The sequence below is a fragment of the Lichenostomus cassidix genome, chromosome 19, assembly GCF_008360975.1.
Source record: "Lichenostomus cassidix isolate B80296 chromosome 19, HeHo_3.0, whole genome shotgun sequence".
In the NCBI taxonomy this organism is placed as follows: Eukaryota; Metazoa; Chordata; class Aves; order Passeriformes; family Meliphagidae; genus Lichenostomus; species Lichenostomus cassidix.
Window position 1 is genome coordinate 4,290,611 of NC_139499.1, and position 26,274 is coordinate 4,316,884.

Consider the following 26,274-nt stretch of genomic DNA (forward strand, 5'->3'; position numbering starts at 1 on the left):
TCACTTCACACTTTCACTGGATTTTATACACCAAGGACAAAAAAAAAAGGCAAAAAAAAAAATTTTATGCTGCTTTGCTTTGAGCTGGTGGAGGTACCAGGGGGATACTCACTAGATTTCCTAGGCAGCAATTCATAGGACATCCTGGGATGTTCTCCAGGGAAGAGGGAAAGGGAACCCAATCCATAAGCACAGTGCAGGGTATTTACAGGACCCAGGGCCTGGATCTCCTATAGCTTTTAATTTGTAGCTTCATTTATAGTAATATAAAGCCAAAAGTCACCTCTTGAGGAACCTCCTGCACACCCTGGAGTTCACACAGCCTTGCCCCAGCATAAGTGACTGATTTACCTCTTTCTCACATTCTGTTTGGAAACACAACAGCAACAAGGCATGTGCTGCTGTTATTTTGGAACAGTCATTACAGCAAACCATTTTTATAGATATAAATGTAGTTGCTGTTCCTGTTTGGCATGGAGGTGAGTTATTTACACTTCTATACCAGTGTAAATGCATCAGCACTAATGGATGTTTTTTAAATTGTACACTGTGGTTAGGTCATATTTAAACACCTATATTGTATGACTTTAGGGGGTTTTTTTGTCCCATAACTATTGATAATAGTACCCCTACTCTGAGCTTGTGAAATAGTTCCATTCTTTAATTTCACACACATTTTAGGCCCTACAAAAATAATGTTTAGAAAGGGAACTTGGAAAGTAAAACATATTTTCCTTGTGCGGTTATGTTCATCTTTATGTAAATAGTTAAAAAGGCCCAACAAACAAAAAAAAAATACATTAAATGACAAAAAATATTCTCCTTGAGCACAGACCTCCCTGGACTGAAAGGCACCACAGAGGTTTAAATCACCCAGCACCAACTGTCTGGTCATATTCCCAGTGTAGGTGTTAAGGATTTGACCACAGGTCCTGGGGCAGCCCAGCTTTAAAACCCCACTCAGAAATGCCAACCCCATGCTCTCATTTTCCCAAGAAACTTCCCACTGAGAGTGGCTTCCAAAACCACAGCCACCCAAGCAACAAGACAAAACATCTCAGCAAACAAACCTCTCCTCTGCAGTGGGAGGGCAGCTGGAGTTGACCTGGCCTGGGAGCTGCAGAGAGCAGCCCAGCAGGACACAGCAAAGCCCAAATTGTTTGGCAGGATTTGGTGCCAGCAGCCAGAGCCCAGCTCCTCCAGCAGCCAAAAGCTCACTTGAAACACAAACTCTGCCTCGTGGGATCAAACCAAGGCTGGCACATTGGGCTCCTGGCAGGGAAACACAATCCAGCTCTGGAGGAAAAGGCAAGAAGAAATTGGAGCATTGGAAATGATGAGGCAGATCAAGGCACCAGCATCTGGTGCTGAAGAGTAGCCCAGACAGTGTATGTTTAATTTGTTTGGCTGAGGGAAGAGCAGGGGGTGTTACCTGGAGGCATTCTGGGAGCAGGGATGGCTAACAGCCATCCCCAGCTTTATTGCTGATTTGGCTGCAGCTCAGGGTGGGTCAATCCTTCTGTTCAATCATTTCAGTGCCTCAGAATGTCCTTTACCAGGAGTGAAATGGTACTGAAACCCCAAGAACATCACTGCCCAGTGGCCACACAGCTCATCCTCCACCACCAGCAGTCTGGGCAGTGCTGAGTAGCTGCTACAGCCTGAATAAATTTATAATTAATAAAAGAGCAGCACTTTAGACATGAAACTACAAATGAGAGTATGCCCTGCAGTAGGAGCACTTACCCCAAAGAGTTCAAGCAGAGCAGAGGAACATCTAATGCAGGACAGCAGCAAACACAGAGCTCCACAATTGCTCCCTGCATGGAAAGCCACCAGGAGGGAGCACACTGTCCCAGGAGAGGAACCACTCAGCAAGGCCCACGAGTGCCTTCCTCAGCCTCCCCTGTTAAATAGTGCTCTCCCGTGACTTTCTCTCCTTACAGACTCTTTGTCTTCCATTGAGCCAGGCTCTGGACAGGATGGGATCCCGGGCTCCCCGCTCAGAAGCAGCATCAAGATCAAGAGAGGAGGACCCCGGCAGCCCCAGGCCCACCAGATCCTCTCCTCACTGCTGGACGACGGGGAAACCAGAAGGAGGAGCAACCGGATGAAGTAGGAGCATCTGGGTGTTCTCCCTGCCTGTCCTCCAGTCACAGATACAGTATCCCAGTGCTTAATTGCAGCCTGCAGGTGAAGGGGGTGGGAGGCTGCAGCGGTGGTGGCTGGGTTTCCTTACCTGGCCAATGCTGAGCCCTGATTGCAGGGAATGTTTTATCCATAGCTCAGAGAGGGGTTTTTTGAGAATGTTCCTCTCTGTTTTGTTGTTTTGCCTTTGGAATAGCTGTTGTCAGGTATCTCAGAGCTGACACCTCCTGGCTGTGCCTTGAGAGTTTAACCTTCCCCTTGTTTCCTCACTGCCCACAGTCACTCAGTAAAGCTCTGCTTAACCTGCCAAGACCATCCATCCCACCCAGACCCAAAGCCAAGCCTCAGCCTTGTCCCTTGCTGGAGGCACCTGCTTTTATTTGATGTGTTGGTGTCACACTGACTTCCAGGTGCTACTTCCACAGACCATGGAAGGAAGGACCTCCAAGACCTCCAAGAATTTCTTTTAAGGAAAGAACAAATTAGTAAATACAAAGTACATTTAAAAGTATTACTCTGAAAATTCAGGTGGCTCTCTGGACCTTAGCATCAAAATCTTATAGCTAATTGTGAGTGACATTATTTTTACTTGTGGTTGGCTAAGCAAGGACTTTCAATGCAAATATTCATGGCAATATTGGTTTTCTGTCTATCTTCAGAGAGTTTAGACTGTTTCTGTGAAAATATAGAACAGCTTGCATGAGATATGATGGAATTGTGCAAGAATTTTCCCATACCGTGTTCAGCTTGTGCATACATCCAGAGATAATTAATTTAAGTGGTGGCAGTAACTCTTCACAGAAAAGGATATTTTGCAATAGTTTCTTAATCCTACAGCAATCAGGAAAAATGTTTTGTTTTAATCTTGTGAGTAAATCCTCACCATTTGACTCTGGAGACAGTGTAGTAGCGAACCACAGCCTAAGGAATTAGAGTCTTGTCAAGAGCTTATCTTGCACTGGGAGTTAAACACAGAGTCATTTTACTTTTTGCAATAACTTGTTATTTTAGGGGAAGTACCAGCTTCCAGGTTTGAGAAGTTGAACCTGCCCTTCAGTGACAAATGAATCACTCCACCTGCTGTGCTAACCAGGTTGGACAAGCTGATGTCATTCATGTAGACAGTGATTTTTGTTAAAGGGGGAGATTAATCAACAGAGCTGACTGTACTATTTTTGACTTCTTAATTCCCACGTTCTGACAGTTTTCAAACTCAGCCCAGGATGAAAGTGAGCAAATTGAGTTTGTTTTTGGCCCCACTGCCTCTGGTTCCTGTGCAGGACACACTGAGCAGGGTGGGCTGCACTGCTCAGTGTTTCTGTCAGAAGCTTTGCAAAGAAAACACAGTGCAGTCCCTGTGTTCAGTACCCCAAGTGATCTTCCCAAGGCAAAGCCCACTGAAAATGAGGCTAAAAATGGAGCAGCTCTGCCAGCCCAGCATAAGCCACACATTAAACTGACTGTCCATAAACATGGTAGTGCTACAGAGACATCCAATCCCAACCTCTCCTCTGAAGAGTTTGGCATTTTCAGAGGAGAGACTGGAGTAGTTGATGCTGAGCAAGCACCAGAACCTTGTTTTTGCTGCTGTGCAGCTGAACAACAACCAGCTGTGGTGGAGGCAGCAGGGATGGAAGCCCTTGCTGTGCTCTTGCATTCTCACTCTGCTTGGCCAGTGCCAGTGGTGGGGCTTGTTCAGCACCAGCCCACCTGCTTCAGGTTGGGCTTCCAAATGGTGGAGTTTTCCACAGGACATTGCCAAGAAACAAACCCAAAGTGTTGCAGGAGTCTGGGGAGGTGCCTGCCTACATTGTGAGTTACAGCTGGAGCTGTAGAGAGACAAGAAAATGAATAAAACTCAAGTCCAGCAGGTTGCTGACCTCAAGGAGCCATCCTGTACTTGCAGTCCCTGTGGGAGGAGGAAATCAAGCCTCCCTGAATGCATCTTAGTTTCAAATCCAGCTGTAATTCTAAGCTCTGACTCTAAATCCAGCTCTCTAAGGATGTCTCTAGTGCAGAAAGAGCCCATGTTCTTCCATCCACCACTGGCAGGGCCATAGCTCTGTTTGTGGGCAGCCAAGCAATAGTGCAGCCATAGGAACATTCTTGGAATGATCTTTCCATTTTAGAATTCAATGTACAAAAAAAGAGATGTTTTCCCCTTTACAGGTTGATCCCTGTGTAGGAATTGAGAAGTACTTGGTGACTTCTGTGTTGGATTGGGACTGTCCTGGTGTGGATCACATGGACATTCCAGGACCTCAGTGGTGACTTCCAGGAGATCTCTCCTTGTGCTTTCCAGCCAGCTGGTGTTGGAAAATCAGGGCTGGAGATGGAGGAGAAATCTCAGTTCAGTGTGAACTCCTGCACTGGGCAGGTTGGTGCCAACTGGGGTCAATGCCACAGGAGCAAAGTGTCCTCATGGCAGCTTCAGGAACCAAACCCAACCCAAGCAATCTTTAAAAAGGGAAATGGTAAAACTCAGTTTCACTGGTCATGTAGCTACAGGGTTGAATTTGGGGAAGAGGGAATACAATTGAGCCATTTTCACTTCCCGGACATTTCAGAGGTTTCACACTGAACTGAAAGAGAAATCTTTCTTCCTACAAGTTTGTCTTCTGAATTCAAACTATTGCAAGAGTGCTAATGCATTAGTCATTCACATTGCTGATGCATTCACACTGACAAGGATTCTGACTTTTATATTATTTAAAACAAATTACTGACAAGATGAAAGGAAAATTTAATAGAAGTTGTTTGCAATTAATCCTGCCAAGTCAATTGTCAAAGGGCTGGTTAGGTTTGGGTTGAGACCACTTTAATTATTGATGTTTCCAGGTTTCTGTATGAGCTGTGTAATGTTTTCTCCCCACACTCTTTGCTTTATTTAGCTCCATCTCTCTGATGAGGTACTGCATCTTTAACTGGGGGACAGTAGGATTATAGCAAATGGAATTTCTCTCTCTCTCTGCTGGGGTTTCATTCCTCTCTGCTCACACCAGGGTTGGACCACACTGTTGTGCCACCCCAGTTTAATTATGTTTAAAGGTGAGCACAGCCCCACACTCTGACACTAATGGTTTTGGTGACCAAACAAACCACTCCAACCACATTCTGCATCGTGGGCAGCATCCTGAGGATCATTTCAGCCAGGGCATATAATGCTTCTTGCCATGTCTATGTAACTTAGGGGATTTATTTGGAATGCGTGCTCATTTAGAAATATATTTTAATTGAAATGTTTAGTGCTTTATCTTACATACATACTGTGCAATACCATAGTGTGTTCTTTTCCTTTTATTTTTTTTTCCCTAAGACTTTCTTGAAATTCTTGATGTTTGTTTGAGCTCCAGTGTGTTTTTGACTTGGATCAGTTCTGGTAGTGGTAGTGTTTTCCTTGCCCTGAGCTAACCAGAAGCAGCACATTGCACAACCAAAACCCTTTGCAAGCCATGCACCCTCACATCCACCAGCAATCCAGAACTCCTGGGAGGCAGGAAATGCTCCTCTCCAGAGGGTCTAATTTGCACTTACTGTAAGGAATTGATAGCAACCCAGGGAAATAGAAATAAACTAGAGAGAAGAGCCTTCACCTGCTCCCACCAAACTCCATGTTCATTTTGCCATCCAAAGGAACAGGCCTTAAAAATCAGCTGCAGCCCAGTGCTGTGTGTGGCTTTGGAGCACTGGGCTCTGCTGCAGTGTCTGCCATCAGCTGTTGTCATGTGGGACTCTGAGCACTGGGCTAAGCCTTCTGAAGACAATCAGCTTCTGGAATTACTTCCCGATCCAGTGATTGGAAATCCATCCTCTGCCATGTTTACAGCTTCTGCCTGACTCCAGGTGACATCCCATTGGGGGTGTAGGGGTTAAACTACTCAGAGTCTCTGTGATTTCTTGGTTTCCTGTGAAACCAAGCCATTCAAAGGTGCTATAATTGTTCACAAGGCACATTCCCACCCACAGAAGGAAATGGTAACTTCTTCACTAGTTATTTTACACAGTGCCCTTTTTATTTATATCAGTGTGTTTCCTACGTGTGCCAATGGTCCTGACTTCTCTCGTGGGGATCAGCTTTACAACCATTTGGTCTTTTATAGGGCAGCCATAGGCAGTATCTTGCAATCATGTGTAATTTCTTAACTTAGAGCAAGAATAAATCTCGTCTGACAGGATGAACTCATTTATGGCAGGCTTTAATGTTTGTTGTAAACACAACCTGTTTGTTCCACCTCTTGCATGGTTACTTATCTGTTTTCATATTGCTATGCTATTGTTCCAAATATCTATTTCTCTTTATTTGCTATGGGGTTTGTTACTGTATATGGAATGTTTTGTATTCAGCATTTTCTTACGGAGCAGAGTGGGAAAAGTATTCAAGGACCCACAAATACCAAAGACCTTTCATGTAATGCACTGAGAAATAAACTTACTGTAAATGAATCTCATGTCAGGTGTCCTCTGTTTACCAAGTTCAGAGGAAGTTCAGGCAAACTGCAGCCTGAAATCAGGGCAGTTTCCTTCTTGATACCTCAGCCTTCTCTTTGGGAAGCCCCTCTGCAGGGCTCTGAAAAAAAGATGTGCATGAAGGGTCTGCTGTGGGCTGAGGGGGAAAAAAGGACCTTCCTTGCCTAAAGCCAGAGCTGAGATTCCCTGCCCTGGGTGGGACTGAATCCTCTGCAGGTGTTGGATGGAGAGATCTCTCTCCAGGACACACTGAGAGTGTCTCTGGGCTTATGGAGACCCCCAGAGTCATCCTCTCTTGTGACAGTTCAGACTGCCAGGAGAGGATGGGGGTAAAGACCTTTTTTTAGCCTTCCTACTCAGGGAACCAGCTGTCCCTCCAGATGCAACACCTCTGTGTTAGCAAAGAGAGGCTGGAGGAGGACCTGGGCTGTTTCTGTCACAGCCCACAGTTCTGGGCTCTGAACTTGTTTTTCCCATCGCAATGAAAACAAGAGATATGTAAATCCCAGCCAGTTTTTCCCCTCCTGATCAGATTACCCTCCAGAGATGGAGATACTAACAGTGCAGCAAGGGCTGAGCCCTGCAAACACAGAGAAATGCCCACAGAGTCAAGGCCTCTGCTTCACACAGCTTCTTGCATCACTGATGAGGACATGCTCAAGGTCACTCCATGCCTGACACTCCCATGCAGCACTTCTCTGGATCTCTCAGGGTATATTTATCTCAGTTTTTGAGTCCTAACACCTCCAACTCCCATCTATTTATCCTTGCAAAAAGTCCTCTGAGGGAAGGCAGTTGTGTTAATCACCACTGTACAGATTGGGAGTTGCTGGATAAAAGGCTAAATTAATTTCTTGGGACATTTGTGGCTGTGCTGGTCTGCCAGGCACCAAATTAGCATCAGGCCCATGTTGGTCTCTGGGCCATTATGGCCACTGATTGTAATCACAGCGAGGGGAACTGACTTCTCCTGAGCTCAACACAGCCCAGGAAAATCAATGGCAGAGGGGAATGCATTGAACTTGTAGCAGGAGCTGATTAAAAGAAAACTATTTATTCACAAACAAAACAGCAGCTACTCTTGGAGTTCACTGCCTTAACTCTTTGTTAACCACAGGCTCAGCAGCAAGGGGCTCTTCATCCAGGCAGACAGGCACTGGCACTGTGGTAAGAATGGCTCTGGCCATGAATGGAGTTGGAATTCTCTCCACATTCCAGCCTGGGGATGGGGAAAGCAGTGAACCTGAGACAGGAACAAACTCACCCTAAACTTCCCAAGCAATGCTATAGAAAAACAACTACTACAGTGTATAAAGGAAAAATAAGCAGGGAGATTATATTACCTTACTTACCCTCTAAGAACAGTTCACCAAAACCAGTGACAAGTTGGTTCAAAGATGGATTGAAAAAAATGTGACAATTCCAGCCTGAAGGATGTTAGCATCAAGGAGAGCCTGGGAGCTGATCAGGCCTGATTTGTTATCTCTGAACCTTTATGGGAGAAGCAGAGAGAAACAGGACAGCTCTTCCCCCTGCCATATCCCACTTTTAGGACAGGATCAAGCACCCTTGGACAGAGCTGATCCCATTTTTGGACTCCAATGGCAAACTAAAGAACACCCATCCTCTATGGCCTAGCAGGGAAAGGTGTGTTAGCCATGGGCTGGCAGATGAAATTTGTACCAATGATAAGAATTAGTTGTTGTAACACTTTGCCAAAGGATGGGACAGAGTTTGCACTCCAAGACAGTTCTCAAATTATATATATGAGAGGGGAGGTGGGGCAGGGTGTGTGATATATTCCAGCTCAAGGCACATCCATCCAGCACAGCCATGCCAGATGCTCAGACTGGTGCTCAGTGGTGCCATAAAGCCCAGGTGCCCTTCCAGCACTGGAAAGATTTGCTGCCATAAAAGCTCCCTAAAATCCCCAGAGCATGGGAACAAGGTCCTGGCAGCAGCTGCCCTGAGCCTCTCCAGGTCACACTGTGCAGCTCCCAGAGCTCCAACAATTGATAAAGCAGACTGTGGGAAGGGGCTGTCCAGGGTGCAAAGCTTCTGGCATCCAAATGTTGGCCTGAGGCTGGACACACACCAAGGCAAGCCAGAGGTGCCCCACTGACCATGGGAGAAGGGCAAGGCTAGGTCAGAGAGCCCAGAAGGTGCCTGTGGCAGCACTGGTGTTGTCTGTGGCAAGAAAAACCTGATTTATGTATAACTGTCTGGAGTTAATGTTCAGCCAGCAGCATTCTGTGACAGCTAAACTTTAGACTTAGAGCAGAAAACGCGATAAGATCCTTGCAGCCTCCTGCTCTCTGCTCCTCAACCACAAAAACACCTCCAGACATGGATGGAGCCTGGGTCTACCTGGTGACAGGAGGATGTGGCTTTGTGGGGGAGAGGATCGTAGAGCTCCTGGCTCAGCAAGACTACATCAAAGAAGTCAGAGTTTTTGATTCAGTCGCGAGAGAAGAACTAGAAAAACTCAGCACAGGTAAGCAAAGGGCATCAGCATTGATTTAGTGACCTTAACCCTCCCTTTCATGGCAGCTGGGACAATGTTGGAGATGTCACAGTTACAGGCACAGGGTAGGAACCTGGACTGAACAGACTGAAGGAAGAAAAGCTTCCAGCTCAGAAGCTTTTTAGCACAGGACTAAATCAAAGAAAAAAAGGATGGATCACCCAGATGTCTCCCAGGGAGGTTCTAAGCACCCAGGATCAGTTGTGAGGAGCCACAGAGTGCACAGAGTATGTGACATGGGAACTTGGCTGCCTAGCAGCTTCTGCTCAACCATTCTGACACAAAGGGGCTAAAAAAACCTCCTCCTGAAGTGCTCCAACCAGCTGCTGGTTCTGAGGAAAATAGCTTAAATCCTTACAGCAACAGAATCAAACTCAGCAGCTACTGCAGGCATTGTGAAATAAATTATGGAAATAATTGAGAGAAACCTATAGCAGCCTTGAAAAAGGAGGAGGTGAGTCTCAGTAAATGCTCTCTGAGATACTGAATTAATCCATTTGATCATATTCTGAGAGCTGCCTTCATGCAGGGTTGAGTACAGGGAGATTTGTTGGGGGAAAACAACCTGTTTTACTGGATTCAGGAATAGGAGCTCCATGCAAAAGGAGCAGCTCAGGGTGCTGTGCTCAGCTAATGCTGGGCTGGGTCTCCTCTCTGGCTGCCCAAACCTTCAGGCTGCTGTGAGAGAGGAAAAAATGCTGAGGGAGATGCTGGTGGGAGATAGGGACAGAAAGGAGATGCACCTACAGCAAGTCAAGACTCCCAGGGAAATATCACAATCACAAGCCCTCCCTGGCAGATGAACTCAGCAGACTGGTTTCCCCAGGTTCCAGGGAGCCAATTACCTTAAAAGCACCCATAATTGAAGAAAAAGCTGTTTAAACCTCAGGGAGGTGCCAAGATCCATGCTCCAGGAGAGGTCTGTGGCCTGACAGCCCAGCAAGGCACAGAAAGTGAGGCAGGAGAGGCCTGAGGGGTCAACCAGCCCCATCCCTCTGCCCCAAGGCACAGTCAGCTCCACCACAGCCTTCCCCACAGGTGTTGGTTGTGTCCCCAGGCCACCTCAGCCCATTCATTTCTGCAGTGGGTACAGTCCTGCTCCTTGATTTCTCACCTCAGCTTACAGGTAGGAGAGGTATTGCAGCAGTACTGTTTTTTTTTTTTTTTTTAAACAACAATCTTCACCATCTGAAAACCACATCCTTCCACTCCACACTGGTTTCTGCTTTAGGCTAAACCAGCTCTCACACACTCCTTCCTCCTCCTCTGCTCCATGCAGCCCTGCAGGGCACTGGCATTGTTCCTGTCTGGAAGGGGGGCATTGAGTTTTGGGCTGTTGCCTTCCCACTGCTGCAAAAAGCTGCTGGATTTGTCTCTCCCATCCTGCAGTTCATCCTCCTGTGTTACCTGTCACCACAACTGTGCCTTTTTCAGTTGCCAACATGCAAGAATCCTGAGCTGCCCTGGCCCAATTTAATTCCTTCATGAAGACCAGCTGCCTCTCCCCTGCTAAACCCAACAACTTCTCTTTGCTCCTATCAAATTTCACCTTCCTTTTTTCCCCCCCAGACTGAGCTGCATTCAGCTCATGCTCAAATCCTCCAGCGTGGTCCCTCCCAGTCTGATGTTATCTGCTGATTTAATGAACAAATCTGCCAGATTCTTGATGAAAACAATAAAAAAAAAAGACTCAAATACAGCAATAAGCCCTGGAGAGCCCCAGGGCAGCCACCTACCACAGCTGGCAATTCCCTGGGAACTGTAATTCCGCCAGCTTTGTGCTCTCCTTAATGGGGCTTATTTAGCCCATGTTTCACTGACTCCTTGGGAGAATGACGCTGAGTTTCCAAAGCCCTTCGAAAATCAAGATAGATGACATCAACCTGTTCCACAATATCCCTACAGCCTGCCACCTTGTCAGGAGAACAAAGGAGGTTTATCTGGCTTGATTTGTTCTTGACAAATCCATGTCAGCTTCTTCTGTTCTCCCCATTATCCCACAGGTGCTCACACGTGTGTGGTTTAAGTGTGAGCTCCTGCATTTCCTGGGGTTGAAACCAAAATGTTCTGCAATTTCCTGTCTCTTCTTTACCTCCTTTCTAAGCACAAGGGTTTCATTTGCTCTGCTGAGCTCTTCCAGTGCCTTCAGCAGTTCTCCAAAGTAGCTGATGAGGCACTAAAGCTGCAGTTACATCCTTCACCTCTTCAGGAGCCCTGGGTTGAGTTCATTGGGCCTCATCCATTTGGAAATTCCTCATGGTTTCCTTACACCTCATGCCCTCAGACAGGTGGTGTGAAAAAGACTATTTAACACTTCAATCTGATGGGGTTCAGGCTTTCCTAAACTACAGAGTAGAAGAAAAATCCCCCCCAGGGGTCTGTTAGAGCTCTGCTCTACCTCTCAGCAGGATCATCCTCCTCTGGCCCTCCAGGCAAAGGTTTCACCTCTGCTATATGGACAACTCCTTTCTTTTTACCCTCTATTCTCACTGAATCAACTCTGTGCTTTACTATTAGATTAATTTAATATTAGTACTCAGTGTTAATTAATATTAAAGCTCCTCCAAGTAAGTCCACCAAATCTTGGCTGTGTTAATTAAGAGAGCAGCCTGACCCTTGTGTAAAATTTCTGCCTCCTCCTCCATGCCAGGCTGCTTGGAAAATGCTCAGCCACCTGACCTTGGATCTGGTTTGGATTCTGTCCCCTTTTAGACCATGAGGAATAATCCTCCTCCCACCTTACCCAGTTGGATCTTCTCTGAGGGTTTCCACATCACAACACCCCCAGCTGGAGCCACAAACCCTTCCCTGAGCCACTCATTTGTGTGATCCTTCAGAAATTCCTCCCCTGATCCTGGGGGGTGTGTGGGGCTCTCCAGGCAGCTGCCAGCCCAGGCCAGAGGAGATCTCTTTTTCCCAAAGCCATCCTGTGACTTACTGCAAATCCCTGAGCAGTTCAGCTTCTTGCTGCCTATTCCCAACTATGGGAAAGGAAAAAGGGAAAAATCCTACTTAAATGTTACAACACTGCCTCAAAGCAAGAAAATTTATAGTGGGTGCCAAGAGTAGCCATGGATGGAACAGCTCCTCTGAGGCAGAAAAAGGGAATAGGGGAAAAATCCCTTCTGAGTGGCTCAAAGGGAGGAATATCCTATGAAACTTTCAAAACCTGTTACATTATTTTCCCTCCCAATCCACAGCATTTGCAATTTAAACAAGCTCTGTTCATTGTCTCTTGAAATCTCAACGTGTTATTCCCAGCAAGCCCTAAAAGTTTTCTGTCTGAAGGGAAATGTCCAGCACAGCTTCCCTGGTGCACAGGGGCTGGAGCAGTCCTGGGAGCAGCTGCAGTCCAGGGGTGTTCTGCTCCCAGCATGCAGGTGGGCATTTGCAGTGACAGATGCAGCCATTCTGGCCCACATTTGATGCAGAGCACTGTGCTGAATTAAACCAGATGCCAACCTGGAGTTCAGAAAAAAGGAATTTTGCCTCAGTGTGCTGGATTCAAATGGCACAGTCACTATCAGAGATTGTCTTGCCTTGCCCTGCAGAGAAGAAATTCCACACTGGATCCTGGCTCTGCAGGAAGGTGAGGATGCTGATCTGTACTCTTTTTCCCCCCCCTGCATCTCGGTTTTGTTATTTTCCTGCAGCCACCACTCGTGTGACAGTGACGAGAGGAGACATCCGCGATCCCAGCGCACTCCTGGCTGCTGCTCAGGGTGTGCATGTGCTGCTTCACACTGCTGCTGTGGTGGACTACAGGAACACTGTGCCCTTCTGGGACATGAGAGCTGTCAACGTCGGAGGTGAGCCTGAAATGGGACCCCAAAACCAGCCCTGAGCTCACACAGAGCCAGCCCTGAGCTCACACACACCTGGCACTCACACAAGAGGCTACACCACACACATCCATGTAAATTTGGTGCTCCCTCATCCTGCATCCCACATGCCCCGGGATGGGAAAGATGCACAGGACCTTTCCAGAGGGGAAGTTTCTCCCTTTGCCCCTCTGACCTCACTCAGGGTTTGCCATGCTGCTCCTCTGCTCTGCTCATCACATCTGGGCTCAGATTTTGCAGAGCTGTTCTGGTCGAGGGCAGAACTTCTCCTGATGGACTGAGGTGGTTCAGGACACACCTGTAAAGGGAAAAACCAGTTTAGTGTGTGACAAGGACAACAACCAAAACTAAGCCCTGTTCTGGATAGCTCCTTGCTTTCCCAGGCATTTTGCCCTGTCTGTAGCAGCACAAGGCTGTAGCTGTTGAGCTGCACCCACTGAAGGGAGTGATGCTGCTTTAATTAGCAGAGTGATGCTGGTTCATTAGTCAGAGCTCCCAGCTATCATGTATTGACAGGCCACGTGGAGCTGAGAGCTCCACAACCTTTCCTCCCACCACCAAGAGCCAATTTCACGTTCGGTGCAAGAGCTGCTTAAAGAAAATTTGTTCATAAATCTAGGAAATAAGCACAGGCTATAAAAATAATGAAATCCCTATTACAGCAGCAATTCCAGTGGCACCTCAGGCTGTTAGCTACTAAAATAGTCGTTAACCAAAAGGAAGGAATTTTATTTTTTTTTAAATATGTATATCCCCAACTCGATTACTGCTTAGGGCTCCTACTATTTGCTGATACATTCAAGGGTAACATTTAAATTCCAGCCTTCTTTTCATCGCTGCAGTTGTTTTCAAAACCCAGTGCTTTTAAGAGGCTGCATTGTGCTCTCTGTGTACTGAGAATATTCAGAGCCTGAGGGTTCCTGCTGCCTTTCAGTGGCTTTGTGAGCTCTTCCCCTTCACTGCTGCTGGGAGCTTTGTGCTACAGCACAGCAAGGTTGTGCAGAGAGAGCTGAGCACTGGGCAAATCCCATCCTCAGCAACCCAAACCTCTTGCAGATGTTGGTGACATTCCCAGAAAACCACCAGGCAAGGATCTTCCAGTGTGACCAGGAGGCTCTTTGAGGAGCACAGGCTGGGGTGCATTTCTGTCCTGCATTTCTGCCTCCCTTCAGATAGCTCCACAAGGACCTCCCTAAAATGAGGTGCTGCCCTCACTAGAGCTCCTCCAAACCCTCAGCTGAGAGATTAGCCTGAAGTTCTCCATTAAAATCACAGCAAATAAAAGACTAAAAATGGTATTTGATACCTGCTGGAGACTTTATGGGAAAAAATAGGGTCAGGAGAGGTCAAGTATATAATCCTGTAGCTTGCTCCTCTGTGCAACTCAGGCCACAGAAATTCATCCAATTACTGCCTTAAGCCCAACAATTTGTGGCTAAATTGGACCATTCCTTTTCAAAAGACTTGTTGCCTCGAATTAAGGGTGCAAGTTAATGGGCTATCTATCATGGCTTTCAGCAAGCCATAACAATGCTGGGGAGGAGTGGTGTGGCTATGGTTAATTATCATTTCTGGCCAAAATTTACATCTTCTGCTTTGATTCCCTCCTCTGTTTCAACCACTGGCTGCCGAATCCTGTTATAGTCTTGTTGACTGAATTGAAGAGTTCTCTTCTATTAGAATTATTTTTTCCACCTAGTCACTTAAAGACTTTTTAATCTGCTTTTTGTTAAGCTGAATGGATTTTAACTCAGCTGTTTTCCAGTGATGTTTCTCACCAGGGGTTCTCAGTTAACTTTACATATTGTGATAGGCTCGTGGAGAAGCACATTGATTCTTTTCCATCAGGATTTCAGAGATTATCCTAAACTCAGGATTTCCTTGGTAATTTCAGATTATGCCCTTAATAGCAAAGAGAGGAGAAATCACAAGCCTTCCCACACAAACCTGCAAACAGGCTCAGGGCAGAGCCTGCCCAGCCAGGTATAAATAATGAGGAGGTTTCTGGAAAACAACTCTGCTTCCTTTCAGATCTGCCTTATCAGATCTGAAGGCTCTCAGTCCTTGTCATTGAGGTTCTCAAAATCACAATGAATGCAAAAACCACCCCTGGAAGAGTCATAAATCATTTGAACCCACCAAAATACTCTAAAATAACCACACTAAACCACACACACAACTCAGCCACAACAACCTTCCCTAAACCAAGTAATGTTTTGGATTCATCTGGATTTCATGCAGACTTGTAAGCTGCCCTAATTATTTTATTGAAGATCTGCAGCTATTAGTATCTGATGGAGTTATTTCACCCTGCAGCACCCTGCAGAACTTCTACAGAGCAATACATGCAACTCAAACACTAATCTTTTCGCCACAAAGCTGCAGCTCACCAACAATCTGCCCACAAATGGAAAAAGATGGAAAACATGGAGTTTTTCTCTGCCAAGCTCTCAACTTCCCTTTGTTAGCAGCTCTAAAGTCCAAGTGAAGTCAGTGGCCAATGGCCCCAGAGGTTCAGCCCTGTGAGAGCTCTGGGTGTGAGTGCTGCTCACCTTATAAACCATCCCCTGCTGAGGAACTGCAGCCACAAACAGAGATGGATCTGTTCCAAGCCAGAAAAAGCCTGGGAATCTGTTTTGATTTGTACAACAGGGCTCAAGGCAAGGTGGTCAATGTTTGTCCTTCCCATCCTGCCCCACAGGCACTGAGAATGTGTTAAGGGCCTGCTGTGAGCTGAGCATTCCATACCTGCTCTACACCAGCTCCATTGCTGCTGTGGGACCCAACACCTCCTGTGAGCCCATGGTCAGGTGAGGATCAGCACATTTGCCCATTTTTTTCTCTTTTCCCAGTAAAACAGCAATGAAACTGCAGCCAGATGGAGATTTGAGCTGTGGCTACCAAGGAGAAGATTTGTGTTCCCCTTCCTGTCTAGTCCTCTTCTCTTTCTTGAAAACCCTTCCTTGCTGCTCTTCCCATTCCCAAGGCTCTTCTCAACCTGAGCCTGGCCAGTGACACCCCAGGGTGAGAGCTGGATGGCCCAGGTGTCCCTGGATGGACAGCCCTGCTCCTCTGAGCCCTAAAATCAGTTTCAGGTAAGGTTCCAGGTGCTCAGAGTCTGGGATATGGCCAACTTATATCCTGCTCTGGCTTTTGCTCTCCCCTCAACATGAGTCAACCCAAAGGGCAGATGATACTTTCCTGTTATCACACTGCCTCTCCTCCTCCCAGCTCCACAGGGAACTGCTGGCAAGCCTGGACACAGCTCCTGCTACCAAATGTGGGCAAATCTCATGTAGCACTATCCCAGAAGGAAGCAGTTTGGCCACAAAGTGTTAGGGGGCAGAAGTATTGGTGTGAACCTGCCCTGTAATACTCAGGGTTAGTCACATCCTTCTCTTACCTGCATCTGACCTATAAATGGGACCCTTCTATCCCTCAAAATACCTTTTTTTAATTTCTTTTTTGCTGATAGATCTTTGATCTCCAGAAGTGGCTTTCACCATCAGCTGACATTGCTGCTCAGGGCTCAGCATCAGAATACCCTTTGTATTCCTGGGGCAACAGAACAGGGCTGATGTGTCTGAGGAGCAGGGCCTGAAGTTTTAGGTTAAATTTGGGGTCAGGCAGGGATGTCTGCAGTCTGATATGTACTGCTGGAAGGCTCCCTGCTGGTTTCAAGCCTGGCTGTAGCCACACAAACTGCTCAGACCCTGGAAATCTGTGTGCCAGGGGAACTGGCTCTGAGTCAAGTGGTGTCTGCACAGGCAGCCAGGCTGGACACAGCTGCCTTCAGCCCCTTGGCTCTAGAAATTCGATCCCAGCTAGAAAAGACACAACTTTAAATGACCTACAAGCCTAAATTTCATGCTCACAAGTAAGTCAAGGCATAGCCCAGTTATTTTGAAAAGTGTTTAAGCACTGAAATCTGTAGAATAAATATCTGGCTTATGACAAAAATCCATGAGAGCAACTCAATCCACTTGGGACCACAAGCTACAGACTGTGTCACTGCAAAGCTATGGAATTTGGTCACTGGCACATCCAAATAATTCCTACAAATGAATGTCGATACAGACATGTTCTTGTCAGTATTTTAGTCCTGCAACTTAAGAGATTTTTGGCTGATCACAGTCCTTTGGCTTGGAATGGTGGCACCAACAGGGACAAGCAAAACCCACCCAGGCTGATGCTCATGGAGCAGTGAACAGCCTTCCCCACCACAAATGCAAATAAAACCACACCTGGAGCCTTTCCAGAACACACTCAGGTTCCCCCATTATCCTGGGAGGAAGCCTGAGAGAGAGGGGTCTTTGTTCTGCAATTATTTTGATTTTAAATTAGGGGAATTACATCATGGGAGAAGTGTCAGCCCCCCAGTCCAAAGCTAAACTGCCTCAGCAGGGAGCTCAGGGATGGCTGGAGCAGCACAACATGGCTCTGCTCTGCAGTCTGAAAGCACAGGTGATGCCTTTCCCCTTCCTGCTCTTCTCATCTCCCCATCCCCACCCGATCTGTTCTGCCCTCTCCCTCTCCCCACAATCCTGCCTTCTCCTTTTCCCCTGTCCCCCTTCTCCATCACCCCTCGCAGAATTTATTCAACTCCCTTTCCCGTGCTGGGGAATTGGCACAGACAAAGCAGGAGGAGCCTCTGGCCAGGGTGATGGGTGCAGGGATAATGCTCACACCTCAGCATCCGACAATAATAGAAAATGCCTCTGTCAGTCTCAATCCCCGGGAGACAGGCACTGCTGAGATACCTTCTGACAATGCTGCTCCAGTCTGATTAGCGTTCACTTATCTGGGATCGTTTTGAAAAGCAAGAGCATTATGCTGAGCTCTTTGTTACTACCGAGCTTCAGAGGGGTGGGGGAAGGCAGGCACAGCAGAGCCCAGGAACAGCAGGCAGGTTTGTCCCTTTGTGAAGCTGCTGCTTTTTAAAAAGACTTGCAGGGGGAAAAAAGAAAAAAAAAATAAAACAGAAGAAAAAATTTTGATTAAAAAAAAAAAGAGAGAGAGAGAGAAAGCAATTAAAACTAGAACTTCTAGATAACCCCCCACTAATTGTCTTGGGTTTCTCCCGGGCTTGCAACAAACCTTGCACAATCAATCTTTTGTCTTGCTTGTTTTTTGGTTTGTCTCTTGTTCATCCCCTGTAAACACGGTGAGGGGAGGAGGGTTTTGTGATAGAAGCCCAGGGTGGGTGAGGAGGCTGCATTTCTGATGCTCCTCATTTATTTCTGGTGCTGTAGCACAAGGAGAGCCTGATCTCAGCTGGGATATCTGACACACAGCGTGCCAGACTGCTGAACAGGCAACAGCAGCAGCCTCGCTCTACACAGTGAGGAAGAGAGAAAGCAACTTGCCCAAGGTCAGGCAGGGAGCCTGAGTCAGAGCTGCCTCTCCCAAGGCCCAGGGGTTGATAAAAACACCTCTGCTGCAGGTTTGCTGTGTGAGCTCCTCAGAGGAGGTAACACTCTTCCAGATGTATCTGAGCCCTTCTGCCAGAGGAGGATGAGAATTCCTTGTTGCCCTGCATGGGGTTCTCCATGCCAGGCAGAATGTTGGGCTTGCTGGGGTGGATTTCTCCCAGAGAGCAAAATATAGAGTAAATTAATCTAAAAATGGGGAGAAATACCTCCAGCAGCACATGGAGGGAGAGGGAGCTGATCCATGCTCCCCAGGGGAGCACAGGGATGCTCCTTGCCAATGCTGCAAGCCAGGTTTCTTCACTCCAGAGCCCACTGGAGATGCTTCAGCAAATCCCAGGATGGCCTCAGGATGGTCTAAAACCAGAGGGACAAAGTGCTGACACCCTGTGGGGAATAGAACTGCTTTCTGCTTTCTCCTTGGGATTATTCCAGGCCCTGTGAGGTTTGTTCTGTGTTAGACCCCACAGGCTTTCCCCTTGGGAGCTGTAAGGTGGGAGCCTGAGGAGCAGGTTGTCCCCCACAGTCACAACCCAGTGTCCCCTGCTTGTCCTTAACCAGTGTCCCCTGCTCATCCTTCTCCTCGAGGGCAGTTTGGGAGGGGAGATGAAGGGACAGCCCCAGCACAGCCCTGCTGATTGCCAGGCTGCCAGGAGATCTCCAGCAGCTCCACCTCATCCCCAGAAAGTGCCTCCCAACTTTAATCAACTCTGTGAGAAAATTAAGTAGCAGTTTCTCCTTTTAGTTTATGGCTCAGGAGAGGCTTTTCTCTGCCTCTAATGAAACAGTGAAGGAGGATTGCTCTCATTTTCCTGCCCTCCATCTTCTTGTGCTCTTTGCACCTTGTTCTGCTCCTGTGAGTTGCTTTAAAATGTAACTCCACAGCTTTCTAATTTGCCTGCTGGAATGTTATTTCAATCATGCTATTAGACAAAACAAAATCCAGCTTTTAGAAATCAAACCACTGCCCTCATCAAACACCCTGAGCCACCAGCTATTCCTTGAAATCTTATTCCCTCAAAATGCAGCAAGTATCTCAGATTCCCACAGGGAGCAGAGAGTGCGGAGCAAACCAGGCTGGGACAGATGTCCCCAAGCCCTGTGCTCTGCCCCACGGTCACTCTCTGTCTCCCACAATCTGTTCCAGGGGAAATGAGGACACTGAGTACACTGGGGAAGTGGAGCTGCCCTATGGGAAGACAAAAGCCATGGCAGAAAAGCTGGTGCTGGAAGCCAATGGGAGAAAGGTACAAAATCCAGTGCTGGTACCCCTGGAATTACAGAAAAGGTACAAAATCCAGTGGTGGGACCCCTGGAATTACAGAAAAGGTACAAAATCCAGTGGTGGCACCCCTGGAATTGCAGAAAAGGTACAAAATCCAGTGGTGGCACCCCTGGAATTGCAGCACAGGATGGGGAAAGAAGGGAGATGATTGGAAAGACCCCACAGCTCCTGTCCAAGTGTGAATCCATCCACTGCCTGGATTTAATACATAAAGCATTGTTCTAAGCCTCCCAAAGCCCAGTATTCTCACAGCAGCAGGAAGCTGCCAGACTCTCCCAGGATCAAAGGGTGCTTCCCTTCCAGCCTGTGCTTCAGCTCCAGAAGGAGTGACACTTTGGAAAGGGCTGTGCTAAATTAGGGCTGAAGGAACCAGGTTCATCTAGCTCATACTGAATAAAAGTATCATTTCCAGGAATGCATGAGTGACTTCAGAATTAAAAATATTGGTGTACCCAGAGCCATCCCCCTCCCTAGGGCAGCTGTTCAGTGTTTTACTGAACTGTTTTACTGCCAGTGCAGACAGCAGACAGGTGAGTTCTTCTGGACAGTGGAGGAGAATGCAAAAATGACACTTGTGCTCTAAATCACTGCCTGAAGCATCTCTCCCCCAGTCACAGTTTGAAGCCTCCAGTTTGGCTGGTTTCCTCTGCTACCTGGTTTTGGTTGCTGCAAATCCCCTTTTACACATCACAACTGCAGAAGATTTTGTTCCACCAGCACTCCCCACCCAGCACCTCTCAGGGTGAAAAAAAATTAAATCAAACTGGGCACCTCCTTGTGTTTTTAGGGACCCAAAGCAGGCCCCAAGCACCCAGAGCACCTCTGAAAATATTGATTCCTCTAGGCCAGCACTCCCAGGGCTTGGCTTTACCTGGGAAACCCAGGATGACTGTGTAAGATTCCATCTCTGAACCCACCCCTCCCTGGTTCCACAGCTGAGCCATGGGGGCAAACTCAGCACCTGCATCCTCCGTGCCAACACCGTGTATGGGGAGAAGGCAGCCTTCCTCCAGGAGCTGTTTGTGCTTGCCAAGGCCAGCAAGGGGGTTCTGAACTACCTGGAGCCCGAAAGCACGGAGAGAAATCACACCTACGTGGGTGAGTGGAGGGCTGAGCTCTGCGTGGGGCTCCTCCAGCTTTAGTCACAGGGGATTTTACATGTCAGCTTAGCCATAATCCCCCCAGACAGACAGGTGAGCGTGGTGAATGAGCACAAATGGGTTTGGAAACGCAGAACCTAGACTGGCTAAAGGATTTGTAAAGCAGTTTTGTATTACTGCTGTTTTCCTGGGAAGATTTTTATTCTTTTTTTTCCTTATGATAAGTGTTTCAGGGATATATGGGGGGCAGAGAGAGATTCAGGCTGTGAGGCTGTGTTTTTAAAATGTTTTTGCTATGAAAAGATATTTCTTCATTAGAAAAAGGATCAAACTATCCCTACTTGTCAAATTCTTTACAGAAAAGGCTGTACTGCATAACCAGTTCTAGCAAGCACAAAAAATTACTCACAGAACCTCTAGGAAGAGTTTGTTTTGGTGCCTTTCAGGGGGGGTGTAAATCACCCCCAGATCATGCAGGCATTCAGTGATTTCTGTGCAGCACACTTATATGTCTTTTTTCCAAAAGTGCAGATAACAGTGTTTTGAAAATGCTGTTGGAGGAGAATCAGGCGTGGATAAATCAAGTGACTCCTTCAAAGGCTCCCAGGGATAAAACCCTGGAGCACTGCCTCCCATTCATCCTGCTCTCACTACAAAACACTGCCCTTTCGCTTCCCATGAACCAGGATCACAAGGCACATTAATTGTCCAGCTCAAAGGGAAGACCAAAGGTTTGAAGGCTCTTGGAGGCTTGGATTAACTGCTCAGTCTCTCTGCAGCACAGCTGAGCACATGATGAGTGCCTCCCTGCTCCCCAGAAGCAGAGTTGGCAGATCTAATGCACTCATTCTGTGGTAAACAGGGAAATTGAGCTCCTTCTGAATGCCTGTTTCTCTGATGCCTTGACTGGCTTACCTAAAATAGAGGCTAGACAAAGTTAGGAGAATAAAAAATGGTTACATTTATTGAAGGCCTTCAGGTGTATTCAGGGCAGTCACAGCTCACCCAGGGGCTACACCCAAAATGGATCCCAAGTCAAAGTTTTTTTATAAGTTTTGTCCATTTGCATATTTGGGGTTAATCCTCCAATTACAGCTTCAGGTGATGAAGTCAATTACTCCAAGTTTGCTTCCCCAATTCACTGTTTACATATCTTGGGGCTCTGAGACAGTAAGATGTCCTTGAGTTTCGAGATTAGAGAGGAATTGTTTTGTCTACAAACGAGAGAACAGCAGCTCAGCACCCTGTATGGAGTGCAGAGTTATACACTAAACAGTTACAGGATTACAGACAGATGAAAAATATAGAAGCTAAAACCCTAATGCATCACTGTCCCTCTCATTTCTGCAGGTAATGTGGCATGGATGCATGTCCTGGCAGCGAGGAACCTGCAGCTGCAGCCAGAGCTGCTGGCAGGGCAGGTGTATTACTGCTATGATGACACCCCAAGCACCAAACCTTTCCTGCTCCGGCAGCAGCTGCTGTCCAGCGCTGACCCCTCGCTGAGGCTGGGCTCACACATCCCCTACTGGAAGATGTGGCTGATGATACAACTGCACAGCATCCTCAGGGTCATCCTGGCTCCTTTCTGGAAGCCACAGCCTTTTCTGACCGTGCCCTTGCTGAACACCATTGTCACCAGTTTCTCCTTCGAGACAGACAAGGCGTCCAGGCATTTTGGCTACAAACCCCTCTTCACGTGGCAGGAGAGCAGGCTCAGGACTGCCCAGTGGCTGAGAGCAACTGCAGGGACCCAGCTGCATGGGAAAAAGAACTAAACAGCACTTCTGGGGTAAAAGAGATTGTTTGTCACACCAGAAGCTTTCATCTGAGCTGCATAGATCTTCTGAAGGAGCATTGCAAACACAGTTCTGGTACAGAAGCAGAGGAGAAAAACTCACAGGCTGCAAGTCACAGCCTTGCCATGCCCAAATCACAGCTATTTTGTGTCCCATGGGCAGTTGACACCTTGCCTGCACACACAGGGCTTGCTGGCCTCCCTCATTCCCATTGCCACTGCAGGGATCACTGCTGGGAACAAGGCAGAGCAAGCTCAGGTGGGACATGGTGCCCAGCAAACACCTCCTGGGGGAAATCAGGGAACCAGCTCTGTTCCACAGCCTGGGGAGCCACAGCCTGGGACAACTGGTGGGGTGGCTGTGCCTGGCTCAGACCCTGAAGGGCTTTTCTGTGATAATTTTGGGGAAGCCAATGAAAACCCAGCAGGTTCTTGCTCTGATTTTGGGTTTAATAAAAAGAAAAATATAATTCCCTTTTCCAGAACTGCCTTTTGCAAGATGATTCCTGTTATTCTTAGCACATGGAATACTATATCTATTTTGAAACATTATCCCTATAAAGGAAACCTCTGATCCCTTGAGCTAACCATGTGTAGGCTGACTTACCTTCTAATTGTCTGGATGGAGAACTGCTGCCTACAAGCTTAAAGGTGGGATTCATGTAGTTTGTAACTCCAAATCTCTTACCTCAGAGCTCTCCAGCAGCAAAGCAGGGCAGATTAAAGCCCATGTTCAGCTGCTGTGCTGGCAGAAAGCAACATGAAGTGAAGGCCTTAGGGGCTGCATTTATGCTAAATAATGTTTGAACTGCAGGAGGAAGAGGTCATTTCGACTCATTCCGTGGCACTGGAGCTGCACAGCCCATCTGGGAGCAGCGTTTCACAGATGATATTTTCCTCTCACAGATGGGGCAGGCACTTCCAGGAGATTCACAGCAAAACTGTGGTTTCTGTCAGTTTAGCAGCTTCTCTGTTTGTAAGACTTGCAGAGAGGCTGGGAAATCTGCATTATGTACAGCTGAGATTTCAGTTTTCACTCGAGCTTGGGGGAATTTTTACAATGCTGGTTCAAATCTAAAATTATCTCTGTTGATATCACACTTTTGCATTCTGTGAATCTGCACCCATCTCTTGAGTGTTGCTGCAGTAAAAGTGTGCACATGCACAAACAGAAGCTTGTTTTAATTACAAGGGCCCTAATACTCCTGGAAAAAGCAAGTTTCAGCATGGCATCCTTGATAGAAATGATCAAAATTCGCTTCCTGTTAGTGCTGGTAATTACCCAGGAAGGAAAGTGGAGCAATACAGTGAGAGCTGCCAAGTTAAATTTGCCGAATTTCGCACTCACAAGAGAATTCTTTTTCAAAATGAGCTTACAAATCAGAAATCAGTTGTTCTGGTAGTTCATTACTGACTTCATATAACAAAAAAATTTGGCCCAAACTGTTGCAATCTTCTCACAGAGAATTTGAAAAGGTGACGTGTGTAAATTATCAGTTCCCTGTTGTTTTTCCCCTTCCATTTGTGCTGGGATGGGGTGGTTAAGGAAAGTAGTAATAAGATTTCTGATTTTTCTATATTCACTAAAAGTCTCTTTGCAGTTTTTTGCCACTATCCAAACAGTAGCTGACGACTTTTTAATCATTTGACAAAGAAATACAACTTCAAATCCTCAGAGCATGGCCAGAGCATCTCCACAGTGCATCAGCATTGGCCTCAACAGGTTTTGGTGCCTCTAAAATTATGGATTTATCCTGCCAAAAAAGAGCCACTGGGTGGAGCTGCGAGGCTGGGAACAAGTCCCTCCTCGTGGGATCCTTGCTGGGATTTAACTACGTTTTACAAGGACTGAAATCCCTGCCCAGGCAGCAAGGCTGAAGGATCTGTCCTCAGTCTGGCACTGGGAATTCTGGCCTTCCCTGCTCTGGCTGGAAGCAGTCACCATTTTATCTGCTTGTAGCCCTGTAATCAAAGAAGAAATATTTTTTTTTTCCACTCAGAGCTCATTAGGAAAGAATCAAAGTTTGCTTTCTATTTTTAAAACTAGAATAAAGTTTGGTGCTCTGACCTTGGAGAAGCCTTGCACAAGTACAACAGGCTGATGCCTTCAGCCCCAGTCCCTCAGGAATTCCTTTGTGGGATTTGGAGCTGCTGCAGATATCAGATGGGAGAGTTGTCAAGCCCCAGCACTGTCCCAGAGATTAATGCCTTACAAGCTTGCCTGCTTTCATAAACCTTGCTGGGAACCTCATCACGCTTTTGTTCCTGTCCTGCTCATCATCACCTATGATTCTGATGCTTATCAGGCTGCAGATGACATGCAGGATAAGCAGCAGGGATTTTCAAAGGTGGTTAAGTGCAGGATTTTTCAAAAGTGTCTGCATTAGCTGGCTGCTCAGCTTTTTTAATACCTACTCACCTCCCAAGCTTTTATAAAAGCAAGCAGAGGATTCCCTTTCTGTGATCATGGTAGAAATAGGGGGAAAAGTTAGACAGCAAAGCCTCTGTGCTATTTTCCAAAAAGATGAGTAAGCTTCCTTTGGCTGCCCTGCCTTTTGGCTCCTCCAAGCTAATGCTGCTGCAGACTTCCTGTTAGATCCTTGATTTTATCAGATTATAACTTGTTTTCCCCTGGCAATGCTTTAATTCTTTCTACTGCATTGGGTTGTCATTGGCTTTTCTTTTCAGGGTCTCAGCCTTATTATGTAACAGCAGCAGCGAAAAAAGAGAAAAGAAAAAAATATTTCAGGTCTGTTTCTACTTCTGGAGAGGAGCCTTTGTGCACAATTACTCATCCAAGAGATTCAGCAGGTATAACTGCTTCCCCCAGGGGCTCCATTATATAATTGGATTTCAGCCATACAAATTAAATCCTATCTTACCCCTTAGTTAAGCCAGGCAGTAAGTATTTAATGCTAATATCCCTGACAACTATTGCAGGGAGAAGCAGAGCTGGAGCACAGAGGAGACAGATGCAGGCAATCTCTGCTGCAGGAGCAGCAAGGAGGAGCAAGGAGTGACACCTGCTTGTATTTCCAACGTGGCTAAACTTCCCCAGGATGGCCATGGCTCACCTGGACTGGCTGTGTGAGCTGGAAAAAGGTTCTCCCTTGGTTTTCCAAGCTCCAGGAGTGTTCCATGTGCACAGGGAGCGCTCACCCCCCAACAGGCACACTTCAAAGAGCCACATGCCTAACCCTGTTTGAGCTTCTCTGGAAGCCTCTGTTCTTGTGCAACGTCTGAAGGAAGCAAATTTAGCAATATTCAAACTCCAGCCAAACGCTAAACCGGGCAAAGAATCCCCAAATTAACAAGAAAATCTCGGCTGAGTTACTCATTCATCTGCATTTTCTGCCGCGTTGGGTCTTCTCCCGGCGTGTTCCTGTGAGACAAAGCCCTCTGGGCAGAGCCCATCTCTTTTGGTGTCTGCTGCATCAGTCACAGAGTCAGGGCATGCTAATGAAGGAAAATAGATTCGTGGTAGGAGTTAAACCAGTCGGTCTGGTAGTGTAATTGGAACATAATCTCATATTGACAGTGTTCAGCTCAGGATGTGCAGGGAGCAGATGGCACCAGGCCAGGCACCCATCAGCCTGCAAGGCTTGGGAAGATATTTTCCAAGGGCAGCTCCTGAACCTCATCTCTGATGTCGGAAGCTTTGCTTCCCCAAAAGGGCTTTGA

General features: G+C 47.0%; 2 protein-coding genes across 12 annotated transcripts in view; both read left to right on the plus strand.

Moving 5' to 3' along the window:
- Positions 1–6,591, plus strand: part of COL26A1 (collagen type XXVI alpha 1 chain) — a 164,703-nt gene extending 158,112 nt beyond the window's left edge. For 6 of the 10 annotated variants that reach the window (XM_085078310.1, XM_085078301.1, XM_085078306.1 and 3 more), the window contains 2 exons: positions 1,947–2,115; positions 3,160–6,591. In XM_085078310.1, coding sequence (XP_084934436.1) covers positions 1,947–2,115; positions 3,160–3,184 — 194 coding nt within the window. In that variant the 3' untranslated portion in view covers positions 3,185–6,591. Of the gene's footprint in view, positions 1–1,946 lie in introns of all 10 variants that reach the window. The other 4 variants (XM_085078303.1, XM_085078308.1, XM_085078304.1 and 1 more) reach the window with 3 other exon arrangements.
- A 2,301-nt stretch (positions 6,592–8,892) lies between these two features.
- LOC146429019 (3 beta-hydroxysteroid dehydrogenase type 7-like) lies at positions 8,893–23,078 on the plus strand. 2 transcript variants are annotated; one of them, XM_085078138.1, is made up of 6 exons: positions 8,893–9,109; positions 12,793–12,948; positions 15,683–15,791; positions 19,558–19,669; positions 19,753–19,780; positions 22,146–23,078. In XM_085078138.1, the coding sequence occupies exons 1-6, from the start codon at positions 8,962–8,964 to the stop codon at positions 22,571–22,573; spliced, it is 981 nt and encodes a 326-aa protein (XP_084934264.1). In that variant the 5' UTR covers positions 8,893–8,961; the 3' UTR covers positions 22,574–23,078. The 2 variants fall into 2 exon arrangements, with proteins under 2 accessions (XP_084934264.1, XP_084934263.1); XM_085078137.1 differs by lacking the exon at positions 19,753–19,780 and adding an exon at positions 20,631–20,793 and having other exon boundaries at positions 19,558–19,657.
- Positions 23,079–26,274: the final 3,196 nt, after the last annotated feature.